Source organism: Phyllobates terribilis, unplaced genomic scaffold (assembly GCF_046119375.1).
Source record: "Phyllobates terribilis strain yellow unplaced genomic scaffold, ASM4611937v1 Scaffold_8__6_contigs__length_399053987, whole genome shotgun sequence".
NCBI lineage: Eukaryota > Metazoa > Chordata > Amphibia > Anura > Dendrobatidae > Phyllobates > Phyllobates terribilis.
This window is the reverse complement of record NW_027362768.1, coordinates 303,874,690-303,891,558: the sequence shown is the minus strand read 5'-3', so window position 1 is coordinate 303,891,558 and position 16,869 is coordinate 303,874,690. Positions and strand designations below refer to the sequence as shown.

The 16,869-nt window shown below is 39.8% G+C and overlaps 1 protein-coding gene across 2 annotated transcripts in view; it reads left to right on the top strand.

The window, feature by feature from the left end:
- The window catches only part of SLC6A1 (solute carrier family 6 member 1), a 402,595-nt gene that overhangs the window by 355,069 nt on the left and 30,657 nt on the right, over positions 1 to 16,869 (top strand). For both annotated transcript variants that reach the window (XM_073644511.1, XM_073644512.1), the window contains 5 exons: positions 5,638 to 5,770; positions 8,112 to 8,246; positions 8,322 to 8,425; positions 10,655 to 10,779; positions 12,859 to 12,971. In XM_073644511.1, the coding sequence (XP_073500612.1) occupies positions 5,638 to 5,770; positions 8,112 to 8,246; positions 8,322 to 8,425; positions 10,655 to 10,779; positions 12,859 to 12,971 (610 nt within the window). The remainder of the gene's footprint in view (positions 1 to 5,637; positions 5,771 to 8,111; positions 8,247 to 8,321; positions 8,426 to 10,654; positions 10,780 to 12,858; positions 12,972 to 16,869) is intronic.

Sequence of the window (16,869 nt, the reverse complement as noted above, 5' to 3'; positions counted from 1 at the left end):
TCATGCAGAGCCCCTGCTCCCTGTCACTTCTGCTCAGACTTCTCTGCAATGAACTAAGTTGGTGCCCACCTTTTATACTCCCTTCTCAATGCACCCAGGAACTGCTTCCTCCCTGCTCCTGCACTACTGGGTTCCCCTTCCTCAGTGTTCCCTCCCCCCACTCCAGCCAGGGACAGGGACTGTCGTGCCCATCTCAGGGGCATATTGGTCGCCCTGCCCCACGGCAATGTGGTGTAATGCATGCAGGTGTCGGGTCTTGATCCACACCCCATCCTTACCTGAGAGTGAGATATCACACCTCTGGGTGAGGTGCAATACCTCTGTAGCAACCGAGCCCTCAGGGTGCTACAGTTCCATTTATCTTCAGCCTAGGTGACGTATTGTGATACAGGGCTGTGATTTTGGCTATAAAAGGGTCCCCTAGACCCCTACCCCAAGCTTTTTAAGAGAATAATATATGGCGTGCCAGGAGACTCTATGGAATGCTTTCTCAGCATCCAACGAGAGTATCTAATTACAAATTTTTAACTGCATCTAGCCCAGGAAATACTTTGTGCCTAGTAGCAGTGTCTGCTAGTCAGCGGATTATCCCGGCTGTTAAGCAAGCTACACCACCTGTAGTTTGGACACTTAATTTTTTCAAAGGAAATGCTTCGGGACCACGGGATACTCAGTGAAGAGCATCAGGAGGCACCCCAAGGCATAGGGGCTGGGATTGGCGGTAGGACGCCTTGCAGTGGACAGCTGAGCTCGATCCTTATAAAAGCTTTTTAACTGCAGCAGCTTTAGTGGACGCTACTGGAGCTGGAATTACGCGGCTGCTGGCATGAGACTTGCCCTCCAATAGATCATTGTAAAAGGATTTAAAGTGTATTCATTCAAATTAGAGAGACAATTTAAATTAAAAAGCTTAGAGCTGCCTCCACCACAGGGGGGCTCGCTCGACCCACCAGCGGACAGGCACCAATATTGGAAGAGGGGGGCTGGCCGTCAGGGTCCACCGCGGCTCTGGCACAAACCCGGCGACACGGAGGTGGCACGGGCAGGAACGGACTGGCCGTGTTGGCTTCTCACTTTTTGGATTTTAGAAGGGCATGACATGCCTATATCTGTGTCTCCCCCTCCTTTTACTCCTCCACCTCTTTTCTTTTCGCATGACTATATGTACTTGTCACTTTTCCATGCGTTAGTTATGTCTTCTGAGCAGTTTGTCAGCTTTTGGACACCTTTGAAGGTGTTTTCTATGTGTTTCTATGTGTTTTGTTTGCCTGCCATTGGTTTTAACGGTGTTCGAAGGTGTTCGACGAACAGTTCGGCGAACACACGGGTGTTCGACGAACCGAACCGAACTCGAACACTACGGGGGTGGCTCAACACTACTCAACAGTAATAATTTATGTATAGAGTATGACTATGCGTCTATGTACTGTAGTATCATCTATAGGCTAGATAGGCGCATGGCATTGCTTGGCAAATATATTGCCATTTTCAATGTCCAGTTTCATTGCAATCAGGGAGAACTAACCCTATTATAACATTATGAAACAGTAGTATATACATATTATTCCTTTCATTTTTTTATTTTTTAAGTTGTAATATTTATTTATTTTTTTAACTTAAAAGATTTGCAACATTGGATTGAATTCAAGACTGGGGTTGATCACACTCATCTTGATTAGGGCGAGTGATGGAGTCAGAGGCACCTAATTCTTTAAGAGGCACTGGATTTGTGGCTACAGCTTGTCATGAATCAAGAGAGCGGTTGTTGTGTTGCGCCATCCAACCCCCATCCCCCATCTGAAACTCACATAAAATTGTCAAAAATGACCACATTTTTACTTCTAGTTGTGCAAAAATGTTGTGATTTTTCAAAGCATTTTAGAATAGTTTTCTAGTATATTCGCTTTGCTGAATTGTGGCCTTTATTTTAACAATGTGTTGGGGACATGATTTTGTGTCCCTTACTACTATATTGGGATAAGGGGTTGACTAGCCTAGACATGTAATCGTGCCTCAAAACATCAAGCATTGCTCTAAGGCGTGTGTAGGGTATCTTCTGCTTGTTACTGCTCCCTAGGTGGCCATATACTTTTTGCTGGAGAAGTTCTTGGGACGTATTAATTGCAGAATAACAGGAGAGACTCTGATCTTAAAAACATTAAATCTTTCTTTAATGTTGAATTTAGATAAACGTGCATACAGATAACAACAGGCTCCATTCTTGGTATTTACAGCTTCTGATTGGCACAAAAGTAATGGCTTGATGGTTGCAAGTGGTGGTACAATAATTAACAGCTGCAATTCAGCTTCACAATATACTGTAGCAAAACTGGGTCCATATTTTTTCTTCTCACAATATGTCTATATATATCTCTACAATACGTTTTCAGTGCAATACCACAGTGTTCCTGCAAGGTAAGCCCAGCATCTGTTCACTGTAATTCCTTAGACTCAGCCAACACTCCCAGTCCGAACTTACTCTTCCATGGAGACTCGCTTAAAACACACTGTACCTCCCAGATGTCCCTTCTCTCATCCAAGCCATCCCTTTCTCTCTTTCTCTCTATGGCTGTAATTCTCTGAAGTTTCAGACTCTTCGTAGCAAATTCTGCCACTCTATCTCCAGCTACTTTCTATTACTATTGTGGTCTCCCTCTCACACTGCAGCCTTGAACTGGGCCTTCCAAACAAAAAGCCTCCTTATATTAACTATACTCCTTCCCTTCTCCCCTTCTCTAGAACTCTCTGCGTGCTAAGCAGTAACTCTTTCCTGAAAAGAAAAAGGCAAAAAAAGTCCAGCTACAGCCCAAACAACTTTTTTTTAGAAAAACAAGTGAAAAATATTGTTAAAAACATCATTTATTTGAATGATCTAAAAACAAGAAGAAACATAGCATTGGACCTACGCGTTTCGAATCGTACCACGCTCCTAATCATAGCGTAGGTGAATGGTGAGAAAAGTATAAAGCTTCTTAACTTTCTTTACATATTACGTTTATTATGCTCTGGGGCATCTCGAGACCTCAGAGCATAATAAGAAACATTAAAATCACTGAGAATCATTTCTCCATGAATCGAATTTCCCAGGAAATCTATGCTAATAGGCGAATTAGAATTTTGCCTGATCTGCTCAACTCTACCAATTATAAAAATTCAATGGGGTTACTGAGTGCACCTGTGAAGGACTAGAGGCACGACAAGAGTATGGAATAGAGGTAGACTGTTAAGAGTGCTTTGATGACTTCTGAGTAGAATGAGCGAATATATTGGACTGAAATTGAATTCTACTAGAAATTTACAAAAATACAAAATTGTAGTTCATTTCCACATAGAATCTGCAAAATGGCAGTCGCTGATCTCCATTTTTCTGAACCATAAAGGGACATCAAAAATCTAAAAATTAAAAAAAATCCTTGTAGTCACCTCACTGCTCACCTTTCCTCACCATCACACATCGGGTCCTTGCCACATCTTCTGTTAACCGCTGCTGACGCTAAGCCTAGACTTCCAGCTCTGATGAGGCCCAGGATGGCTCTGCGCATGGCCGCACAGGGTCACAGCACACGTTGTGAGAGCATGACTTTGTGACATCTCACAATTGCGTAGACACTTTCACTTGCTCAGATCCTTTCTGGGCGTCTTTGGAGCCCGGAGTATTGGTCTACCGTAAGAGAGGATTTCAGCTCTCACAGTGGCAATCAAAAGATGTGAAGAGGGCCAGACGGATGATGGTGAGGAGCAGAAAGGTGGTGAGTTGAGTAAAAGGATTTTGTTTTATTTTTTATGGGCTGGAAGGACCCCATAACATAATAACTGACATTAAATTTGCAGAGAATAACTTTTCTGTGAATCTAATTTTTAGGAAAAATCTGCTTGTTTTTTTAATTTAGAATTTTGATTCAGTCATCTCTGATTTCAGGCTATACTCCTGTACTTGTTAATGCAGTCTTTTTCACATACCTCAATGTGCTCCTGTTCTCAATATAGGAGTTGATGGAAGAGCATGTGAACAGACCGATTCAATTGAATAGGAGCTGAGTTGCGGTTCTCCACAATGGTCATTAAACAGTGTTTTTCCGTTCCGTAAACTGTTTACATCTGGTCGTTGTCAGAGCTGATAACAGCTGATTGATGAAGGTGCAAGGTGTCAGAATTCTACCAATTAGATATTGATTACTTCTATAAAGGATAAGTCACCAATATCACTGTGGGATCAACCCCTTTTATTACTTACATATGAATTTTTGTTGATTTTTGGGGATGACCTGTAGCATTAATTGGAAAAAAAGCTGTGTTATCTTACCATTACCTATTTGCTCACTCTATTAGGGCATATCAGTGTTCTAGAGTGGATTAACTGCTTCGGGCTCCCACTATGCACCAAAGCAAAGCAAATATTTGCTGAAAAGATTGGCTCCCACTCTGGTAGACTTAATGCACCCACATATGGCATGACTAGCCATTCACTTGAAGGTGCCAAACAAAGCCACTCCTGTTAATGTGTCCTAGACAACATCTGCATGGAGTTTCTATGTTCTCCCAGTATCTGCATAACTTTCCTTTAGGTCATACATGTCAAACTTTATCCCATGGGTCAAAGCTGGCCTATAGGTTGGTTTTATTTGGCCCGCGACACCAGAACCACCACTCATATGTGTGGCCATTATTCTGTATGGAGTACTATGTGGGGCCTAATATTCTGTATGGAGGACTATGTGGGAACCATTATACTGTACGGAGGACTATGTGGGGCCCATTATTCTGTATGGTGGACTATGTGGGGCCCATTATTCTGTATGGAGCACTATGTAGGGCCCATTACTCTGTATGCAGGACTGTGTGGGGTCCATTATACTGTATGGAGGACTATGTGGGGCCCATTATTCTGTATGGATGACTATGTAGGGCCTGTTATTCTGTATGGAGGACTATGTGGGGCCCATTATTCTGTATGGAGGACTATGTAGGGCCTATTATTCTGTATGGAGGATTCTGTGTTGCCTATTTTTCTGTATGGAGGACTTTGTAGGATCCATTGTTCTGTATGGAGGACTTTATGGGGCCCATTATACTGTATACTGGTTGGCCTGAGACTTTGTCCAAGTTTTTAATTTTGGCCCTCTGTGTGTTTGAGTTTGACATCCCTGCTCTAGGCACACTGGTTTTATCCCACATTTCAAAGACTTTCCCAAAGGACCTTCATTTGTGAGCCCCAAATGAGGAAAGTGAGTGATAGCAATTCATGTACAGCTCTGTGGAATATGTTGGCACTATGTAAGCAATGACAATATATAAATAAAAAGGGGGTGTCTGGAAAACCCTATTAACCCTACTATATCCATTGGGCTGTCTTTGATGGTATTTAAATAAATTGTAAAGTATGAATTCAGGGTTATATGTCAATTAGGACTGATGTTCAGCATACTCTTAGTTTTTCACACAGATAGCACTGGAAAAAGCTAATGCAATTATTGATATTATATGATTTTAATATTATCTGTTATTGGATACAAAATTGATATTCTTCTCCTTAATGTCGTCTAATTGCTTGTTCGGAATTTGGAATAAATTACTATTTATAATAAATTAATGCATTTCTATTCCTTTCTAGTTAACCTTTATGTTCTTATATTTTAGGCGTAACATGCATCAAATGACAGACGGCTTGGAGAAGCCAGGTCAGATTAGATGGCCACTAGCAATCACCTTGGCTATTGCATGGGTGCTAGTCTACTTTTGCATCTGGAAAGGGGTTGGCTGGACAGGAAAGGTAACATAATAATTTGTGTGATCTGATTTTTTTTAGTTAAAAAGTTTACGTTTGAACATTTTTATCAAAACCTATTTACTGTCATTCACACTGTCATTTAGAATTTAGAATCAATTCTATGCAACATTTAGTAACGAAAAATCAAAGTTGACAAATATACTAAATACGTTACCAATGCATATTTATCATGTACATGCCCAATCCCAAAAAAGTTGGAATGCTGTGTAAAATGTAAAGATAACAAGAAGGCAATGATTTGAAAATCTCTTATGGATACACAGTGTTCTATGTTGTGTTGTCAAAAAACATATCAGAAGTTGAACATTAAACATTTTTCCTTTTAATTAAAAAAAAAAAAGTAATTTAGAAATTGAAGGCAGCAACGCATCGCAAAAAGGTTGGAACAAGATGATATCTACCGTTATGTAGCATCTCCTCTTCTTTTTAGAGCAGTCTATAAACATCTGGGAAATGAGGAGACAATTGCTTGAGTTTTGGGGAGGAATATTGTCATGTTCTTGTCTGATGTAGGATCTCGCTGCTCATTAGTTTTGGTTCATCTTAGCAGGATTTATTGTTTTATAATGTGCCAAATGTTTTCTATTGGTGAAAGGTCTGGACTGCAGGTGGCCTGTCATAACCCAAACTCTTCTTCTGAGAAGTTGTGCTGTTGAGATGGATGCAGTATGTGGTTTAGTATTGTCTTGCTGACATATGTAAGGCCTTCACTGAAATAGACGTTGTCTGGATGAAGCATATGTTGTTCTAAACCCTCTATATAATGCTTGGCATTAATAGTGTCTGTCATGTATAAGCTGCCCATGTCATAGTCACTAATGCAACCCCAACCATGAGAGATCCAGGACCTGTGCGCTGTTAAGCTGGATGGTCCCTCTCTTCTTGATTCTGCAGGACACGACATTCGTGGTTTCATTAAAACATGTAACACTTTGATTCATCTGACTACGGAACAGTTTTCCATTTTGCTTCATTCCATTTTAAATTAACTTTGGACCAGGGAAGACGGCAGCATTTCTGAATTGTGTTGATTTATGGCTTCTTCTTTGGATCATAGAGTTTTAACTTGCATTTGTGGATTGCATGAAGAAATGTGTTTTCAGACAATTTGTTGAGAAACATTTTTCGGAAATTGATCCACAATTATTAGACGCAATTTTTCACACATTGGAGAACCTCTGACCATCTTTGCTTCCGAGATACTTTGCCTCTCTAACATGCTCTTTTTATATAGTTTTATGACTTAGTTAAAAATTGACCCCCCTATGCAGTTTTTCATTAGTACCAATTACGTTTCCATCCTTTTGTTAACCCTGTCCCAACTTTTTTCAGATCTGTTGCAGCCATCAATTTCTAAATGAGTTAATTTTTTTCAAATGAAATGGAAAAATGTCTGACTTTCACTTTATGATCTGTGTTTTCTATTCTGTTGTGAATAAAATATGGCTATAAGAAATTTCCAAACCATTGCATTCTTGTTCTCTTTGCTAACTTTTTTTGGAATTGTTGTGATTGTATTTGGCCATTAAGTTTTTTATTTTCTTATTTTGTCACCTCATAGATCGTAAGCTTCAAAATAGGGCGCTCACTCCTCTTAATTGTTGAATTATGTGTTTCTTGGTAATGTCTGACATAGTTTTTACAAGTCCCGTCTGAAGTGGCTAATGCTGCTGATTTTGCTGGCGCCATATAAATAAAGATTTTTAATATTCTAAGAAATATGTCTGATTTTAAGCACATTTTTAGCCTATACTAGTTTATAAATTATAAAACAAATTTCTAAAGGACTGAATTTAGTCCATGCAACATTTCAACAAATTTGATTTGTTCCAGATACAAAATGAGTTGTTTTGGTTACCAGAAACATTGCTTACAAAATAAAAATTGTCAAAATGTTATCATAACGCAGATGTAAAACATAATAATACATTACCAAAAAAAAGTACATCAACATCATTCTGGTTTTTACTGAGAGCCAAGATACGATACCTAAAATGGCATGAATGTTAAGCAACTAAGGACAGAAATCTAGGTAACAGAAGACAGAGTGTTTTTAAGTTGGAAATTATCATGTCAAATAATCATTTGAATAATCATTGTGAATTGCATGAAGAACTGTGCTCGCAGGCAATTTGTTGAGAACATTTTTTCTAAAATTGTTTCACAATTGTTAGACGCAATTCTTCACAGATTGGTGAACCTCTGACCATCTTTGCTTCTGAGATACTCTGCCTCTCTATCATGCTCTTTTTATACAGTGTTATGACTTAGTTAAAAACTGCCCCCCCCTCCAGCTTTAATAATATTTTACTGTTCTTTTTAGGTAGTCTACTTCTCAGCCACTTACCCCTACATCATGTTGATCATCTTATTCTTCCGAGGTGTCACTCTCCCTGGAGCAATTGATGGAATTAAATTTTACATCACTCCAGACTTCAGTAAACTTTCAGATTCAGAGGTAAAAAGAAGCATTCATAAATATTTTAGACTTTCATCAATTTGATCTTAATAAATATTCTCATCTCGGATACAGGTGTGGCTTGATGCTGCTACCCAAATCTTTTTTTCATATGGTTTGGGGCTTGGGTCCTTAATCGCCCTCGGAAGTTACAATTCATTCCACAATAATGTTTACAGGCAAGTAATTTATTTTACTTTAATTGAATATTGTCTTGTTTATTCTAATATATTATATTACATAAATAGTCTAAAGTTCAAAAGCTATAGACAGTTATTGAGTTGCCTTTAATGGAAACAGCTTTAATACATTCTGTATGGTAGATAGCAGGCATCAAGTTAACCTCTGCCAAGTTGGCTTATGATGACATCAAAAATACGTTGTAATGCTGTGATCTTCTTGTTCCTGGTATGAACTCGCATTTTAGGCAAAATAATTGGGCTACTTAAACAAAGCTTAAGGAAAATCAGTAAGTAGGATTTCACGCCCCAAACACTTTATATGTGCATTCAGCTCTTTCAAAACCAAGTCCAGAAATACCTTTCCATGGCCAACCAATCCTCTGTTACTGAAAAATCAGTGTTTCAATCGGTAGGCAAATAGCTATGGTAGATCTGATGCCTCTGTCACTCCAGCTCTATTCTTCACGCCCAGCACCACCGCCTTCTACTACTTGACTAACAGCCTCTATGATGTGTGACTTCAGGCAATGAAGCCATCAGTTAAGCAGGAGGAGGCGGTGCTGGACAGGGAATAGACCTGGAGTGACAGAAGCTTCTGATCTACCATAGATATTTGCATATCAATTCATATGCTGATTTCTCAGGAACCAAGGAATGGACTGACCATGTAACGGTATTTCTGGACTTGGCTTTGAAAGAGCTGCATGTGCATACAAACAGTTTAGGGTGTGAAATCTTGTTGACAAATTCCCTTTAAGTGCTATTTACAAGGGCTGATTATAGGCAGAACAAACTTTTTGGGAACATCCCAGATCATTGTGACATGCCCCGTAGGACCGTGGGGTACTCTCCACCGGGTCGGTCCATTCCTTGGGATTGTCACGGGGGCTTGACCCGTCCAGGGCCCTAGGCGGTCATTAAAAAGCAAGGACAGTTTGTTTAGGGGAAAAGTTTTGTGACGCCACCAGTGGTATGCGGCTATAGGTCGCCGCCGCTCCTGGGGCCATTGGTGACGAAGCTGGGATGGATTTGCTCCCCACTGGTAGAGCGGGGCCCCAGGGCTACCGGAATGGTTTATGTAGGGGGGCTGTGGATGTTAGGGTGCAGGACTGAGGGTGCAGATAATGACCAGATGACACAAGAATGGCGGTTTCCTCTACCTTTACTTGAGGTTTGATGGTGTAGACTAGGGCACTGGTAACAGAAGGTAATGGAGATCTGGGTGGACTAGAAACAATTTGGGGATACACCTCACCAGGTGGAGTTGTAGGCCTTCCTTTTGCGCTGTCCTCTTTGGCCCTGCTGCCTAAAGCTATGCTGCAGCCCTCTTTCCTGAGCAATCGTTAGCCCATATGGCAGGCAGCTCGACCCTTTTTCAGGTGTCGCTCCTTCGTGGCGGCTCCGGGCTCTAGTATGCTGCTGAGCCGCTGGGCGTTTGGTGGGGCCAGGAGACCTGCAGTCTCCTGCCCACTGGATTTAGCTGCCGGGACTTCAGTACCCGAACAACCACGGACTCCGGTGTCCGGTTTGTCATGCTTTTCTCTGGGGCGAGCTTGGTCACAGCTCCCCTCCCCAGGTTCTCCCTTGTCACTCTCCTGTCTCCAACTGACTTTTCTCACTCCAACTGACTTTTCTAACCCCTGCCTCTGGGCTCCAATTTAAATGGGAAGCTCCCTTGAAACCGGGTTAGAGCTCCCCCTTCTGGTCTGGAGCCAGGAAAAGTGTTGGATGCTGGTGTTACCTGATAAGGGGACCCCTTCTTGCATCCAGTCATGGCATCACACCCTGTGAGGGAGGCGATGCCAATGTGGCAACCAGACTCTTGGGGTGCCACAATTGCCTCATGTAAACATGCCAAAGATCACATCGTATATGAAGGCATAAAGTTAACAAATTATCAGCAGCACATACTCTAATCTAAAAAGGATCTGCTGCTGACAATAAAGCAAACTATATTGACGTAGAACGATTATAGCACTGTTCATTCTTCCACATACAGTTTGCACATTCACAATGAGTTCCATGTGGAGTACTTATTATATAGGCACTCATTAAGACAGTTCAACTGCTCATGTAAAAGTAGCGTAAATAAATTTAAAGGACGCATATTTAGATAACCCTTTTACTAACTAGAGGTGCTTTGTTCTATTGCATGTGCTATGCTTTATTTTGTGACAGTAAAACGTTGTATTAGTCCTATAGTGAATTGTGCTTTATTTCTTCCAGAGACTCAATCATTGTCTGTTGCATCAATTCTGGCACAAGTATGTTTGCGGGTTTTGTCATCTTTTCCATCGTTGGATTCATGGCACACGTGACAAAAAGATCAATAGCACAAGTTGCAGCTTCAGGTATAAATATTATTACCATTTCCGCAGTCAGTTGTGGGCAGGCTCTGTGACATGTGTAGAAGTCACTATACAGGAAGGTTTCTAGCTGCGTCCTCATTGTAATCCAGCCCAATGACTTTAATGAGATGACTGATTAATACTTATCTTTACAGAAAATATAGTATCAGGCTGTGATAAGGGCTCAGTGAGTCAGTTAAAAAATGACTGCTTTTTCTTAATATGTTTAACATACTGGTCTAATGGGTAACATTTCTCCTTGTGGAGAATGACATGACTGACATGCCAGTGTAACTAGACTTAAAAGCCATGCCATGCTCTTCTGGGAAATTAAATATGCAAATTACCTCTTAAGAGAAAAAGATGACTTGAACTCTAGTGCCACCTGTTGGAAATAGTAATCCTAAAAGTCAATATCGACTTTTTAACGAGCCTTGTCACATGACTTAAGATAAAAGCCAAACCAGGATTTAAATTTATAGACAGTTGTTTTGGGGTGTTAACCCCTCCTCAGTGCAAAGCATGAGATCTGATTTGGCAAACTGAAATTCTGGTTTGGCTTTTATCCTAAGTCATGTGGCAAGGATTGTTAAATAGTCGATATTGACTTTTAGGATTGCAACTTCCGATAGGTGGCATTAGAGTTTAAGTCCTCCTCATCTCTGAAGAGTCAATTTGTGTATGTTTAACATAAAATGTCTATAGTGGCAAAAGGTTGTTTCCGAATGCTAATTTTTGTTTCACTTTATTGAACTTTCCTAAAATAAATACAAAATTGTAAAAGTGGCAAGCTCATATGACAAATTAACAGTTTTGACGCAAAATGGTTTATTTTTTTATTACTTACATCCAAAATTCTCTTACATGCAAATGGATCAACCAATGGTTGAGTTGCCAGTGCCACTACTGATCACTGAAATAAAGGAGCAGAAGCGATAAGTCAACAACATGGCTATCCTCCAGGAATGAAGATGGATGAGTCTTAAGTTATGAATGAGAGCAAAGCTCAGCTGAGCTCCTTCACTTTAGTGATCAGTGGTCATTAGTTTTTTGAAAGTTGATTTGCACTTGAAATTCCCCCTTCTACATATTTTACTAACCTGACTCTCACTAGCTGTCATCTAATTTCTGTTTCTAGTTGACATAAAACTTATCCTAACCAATACTGAAGTCTGCCCATGATTGTCTCGTGTAGTTCCGTAATGTGACATAAGGCTAATTGACTTTCTACCGCTGGCAGCAACAGTGTACAATCAGACGTAGGGGTAAGGAGTGATTAAGCTAAACAAGAGAATGCCTCTTGCCCAAGATAATAGAATGACTACTGTATTTTATCCATCTTGTCTTATATGCAAATTGATTCAAAGCAATTTACATTTATTTTTAATATTACAAAATTTGGATTAGACAGAATCCATTTTTTTTCAATTCAAGCAAAATGGCAGCTTGCTAGTCAACATTTTGCTCGTTTTTTTTAGGGTAGAAAATAAGTTAAAAAATTAGGAAACATTACATTCCCTATGCCCTTCACCTGTCTGGTCATCCCCAGCTCCTTCCCCATTCTCTGCTGGTTCACTTCCTCCCTCAGGCTCCGTTCTTGTCTTCTGTGCTGCAAGCACTTACTAGGTATCATGTATCATGATGATGTCGAAGGGTGGTGAACATGATGACTTTTTATAAGAACTAGTCAGCACCAGAGGTACTAAAGAGTGAAGAAGAGTGAAGACTGTAGGAAGGAAGCGAGCTTGTAGAAGACCAGGCAGGGAGCTGTGGTGACATGTGAGAGTCGAGGTGAGTGTAAGGTTTTTTATTTTTTAATCCCTCTGTTTATTATCCTCTGTGGTCTGGAGAGACCTTGGAGCATAATAAAAGGCTTTTACCACCAGTTTGATAAAACACAAACACACAGTGCACTACAAAATAAGTCACCTTGCCAAATGGGACATGGATCATGTCAAATTTCATGTGTCGACTATGGGCAATAATAACAGTTTTTAAATGCTAAATAAATTTAATTTATAGCTCGATGCTTCTGGTTTAGTGTAAAATAATTACCACTATACTGTTATGTTCTTCTTACAGGACCAGGATTGGCATTTTTAGCTTATCCAGAAGCAGTTACTCAACTGCCTATTTCTCCACTCTGGGCTATTCTCTTCTTCTCCATGTTGCTGATGCTTGGAATTGACAGTCAGGTACATCTTCTTCAAAAATGTGCACTGTTAAACAATAGCATAGACAAAAATGTAATAAAAGTTGAAGGAACATGATTGTTTACGCTAGACATAATAATATAAAAGGCAGAAATTAAACATTTCGAACCTGGCAACATCTATTTATCAGCAAACTGTGACATTTTTCAATGAAACATTAAATTCAGATCGTAATTGAAAAATTGTATGTTTTTGAAATATGTTATTTTAACCTTATATCTGTCAGCTATTATTTGTTGCCCAAGTATATCTGTTATACTAATACCCCCCCGAGAATACGTCCTTCACAACATCATTTCTATCCAGTGATCAGTTAAAATTTGGCATGGAAATTAAAGGAGGAACAGATTTTGACCAGTGGACTGGACGTATTGGAAGTAAAATGATAAAAAAAAGGCCTCATTCATTTGTCAGTGTTTTTGCATCAGTATTTCATCAGTATTTGTATGCCAAAACCAGGATTGTCTCCAAAACACAGAACAGCTGTCAATCTTTCAATTATAGTTTTCCTCTGTAAGTTCCACTCCTGTCTTTGACATGCAAACACTGATGCTAAAATACTGATGTGTGAATGAGGCCTAATGGCAACTAATGCATTTTTGGCGTTATTGGCCAATTAGTTGTTTCAGTTGAGTTGCATGAGGCTCAAAATATTTTCACTCACTTACAATATATAGCGGCATTAATGAAATTATTGTAACAGATATACAGTATATTTGCCCAGTCTTACTTCTTTTTCTCCAATTTTCTGATAGTTTTCTTATCGATGCGCCAATGCAAGTTGTATTTGAGTAACGTGGATGTACATTGTTGTAGTTATTCACATTTTGAGATTTGAGATCCATTTCCTTGAAAACACTCTTTATCTGATCAAAGCAATGGTCAAGAAGAGAGAACCTGATGTTCCCCTTTATAAGTTAATAAGGTCCATCTAACACTGCTAGTATTTGTCAAACAAAGCTATCCAGCTATAAATCATAGTTTCCATTTTAGATAAGTGTGAACTGAGCCCAAGTTATGTAGTCTGGAAAATAAAGTTTTTCGAGCCCAATTGCTGCTGTACCTGTATGCACGGTGTGGTATGTTAAAGGGAATCTGTCACCCCTGGCACTTATCTGACCTCTAATATGGGTATACAGGTGATAGAAATGTAAATCTATACCTACCTGTATGCCTCATATTAGAGGTCTTGTTGCTGTGAAATGTCTTTTTATTCAATCAAGTTTCTGATGCTTGCAGGCCCGGGGACTGGAAGAAATCCCTGCCTCCTGTGTAAATTATAATGTTTTCCCCCTCCCCTGCATGTTATGCAGGGGAGGGGGGGAGACATTATAAAAAGACATTTCACAGCAACAAGACCTCTAATAAGAGGCATACAGGTATGAATCGATTTACATTTCTATCACTTGTACATATGCCCATATTAGAGGTCAGATAAGTTCGAGGTGGTGACAGATTCCCTTTAAATCTATAATTGCAGGCAGTAAGTTTTCATCCAGAAAATAAATGCTGCCATGCGTTAGAGATATCACACCAGTTATCACCGACTGTCGTAAAATTGTACTTTTATTGATAAATATTAAAGTAAGTCTCATTCACTTAAACAAGTTAAAAAAGTTGGGCGATATGCTATTTATTATTGTCACACTACATATGTGACCTTACATAAAAGTAGTCATATTGGACTTTGAATCACTAGTTGTGTGTTGCTTATTATCACACCTGCAACATTTCTACATTCCATTCTGCCATTTTTTGGCAGTCACCATGGGACTCAAAGTCTGTGGTACCACCCTAAAAAGACCTCCCAAAGGATGCAAAGCTAGCCCTATGTTCCCTCGATCTCCTACTTTTAAGCTGTACTCCAAAATGTTTCACTCATCACAGAGCTCACAAGGGGAAATAACTGCTTGTAGTGCTAAAATTATTAGTGCGGATGACACCAGTTTGTTGAAGCTATCAAAATGTAAAATATTTAATCTAAAATCAAAACCTCTTCCAGGGTCAGCTAATTAATTATAGGGGTGGACTCCTCCACATCACCCTTTCCTACCCACCAAAAGAACCAAATAGACCTTTTATACAAGTTGGGGCTTCATTCACATAGAGAACTCTTGTTTTCCTTGTTCTCTAGCAACTGCTACCCTGTTGGTTTCCACATCAGCAGAAGAGGAGGTCGAGAAGGCTTAAAGTGTACCTGATATATGCTGCCCCATATCTGGGGAGCATGTATCAGGCACTGGCTGTACAAACTCAGCCAAGTATGTTTGACTCTGAAACGCTGTGGCTTTTCAAAGAAAAACATACTTTTAATAGCCACTGGGGGTCGAGTCGCGAGGCCGACTAGTTGGACCGGCGGGTCCCCGATGGCTTCTCCCTGCCCACTGCCCTGGATTAACAAGCCTCTGCCTATGTGCACATATTGCCTGAGACCTATAAATCCAGGTCAGTGGGCGGTGAGAAGTCGTCAGGGACCCGCTGGTCCAACTAGTCTGCCTCACAGCTTGGTCCTCAGTGGCTATTTAAAGTATGTTTTTTTGTGAAACGCAGCAAGATTTTGGAGTTAAGCATACCTGGATAAGTTCATCAAGCCACTGCCAGATACATGCTGCCCAGGATTGAGTGGTATGTATCAGGTATCAGGATTTAAGATACATTTACACTGCACTATTATAGTTAACGAGCATTCCTAGAAATGGTGCGCTCTACAGACGCTGTGGGTCGCCCAATAAACAAGTAAAATGCTTGTTCCTCAGGTGAAATTATCTTTCCGTCAGGTGAAATTATCTTTTCAGCTGCAGAAAAGATCATCGTTCTCGGCACCAAATCGTCCACTTTTAAGCCACAGTACATTGGAGTAAAATGTGAATGCAATATAAATTTGGTGCAACTTCATCTGTCTGTGTACGAGAAATTATAATACTGTGAACAGACACTGATATCAGCTAAAATTTTCATTAATTTTAATATGTCAACAATATATAAATATAACAATTCTACTAGTCTTCAGAAGGCTCCACCCCCTCCCGCTAAACCTCACCCATTTTTTTCATCACTTTTGGAAATCATCAAGGAAAGTGTTAAACAGCACAAAAAACGTTAGCGCATATTTTTGCATTTTTTATGCAAAAAAAAGCAGGCAGTTAGTGATTTCTCTCTAGATTGCCCTATGCACTGCGTAACAGTCCATGTAATATGCCAGGCTTGTGAAGTTGCCTCTACTGGATGACTTCCCACTGCCCTCACCCACTCTGCCCACTGTGGGTTACAGACACGTCAGCATAATCTGTGACAAGTTCTCTTGGTAGAAATCTAAAATGCAACGATTCATGAATATCTCTGCCGTTGTTCATAGGTACATAGGAACATTTTAAGGCAGTATGTTAACGTCAATACTAAGTCATTACATACAAAAAAAGAGATGTGCAAAAATGATATTTTTGTATTAAAGGAAATTATTAAGGTGGGAGAAAGTATTTCAGCAATTGTAATATCATTCAGATATGATTCATGAAAGTGACCATGCCATTACTTCACATATGAGTGCACAGGAGTCTTGACAAGTGCTGCGGTCATTTTCTGAATAGTTGTCAAGTCATATGAGGAAAGTAGGTCGCTATATGCCTCAGGAGCTGGGAGACGATCAGTGAGAAAAAAATATTTAATAATAACGTCTGCAGTGCATGTAATTATCCAGAGTCTTTGTGAAATATGGACTATTTGCAATGACTCAATTGTAGATGAATCTGTCTATATGCTTTTACCTGCTTACAAAATATAAGATCTACATTGTGCACATAAAGCGGTAAAATTAGATTTTGGAATATGCCTGACAGCAGCTCAAAAACAGTATGACAAGTCTCATTAATCATATTACTGA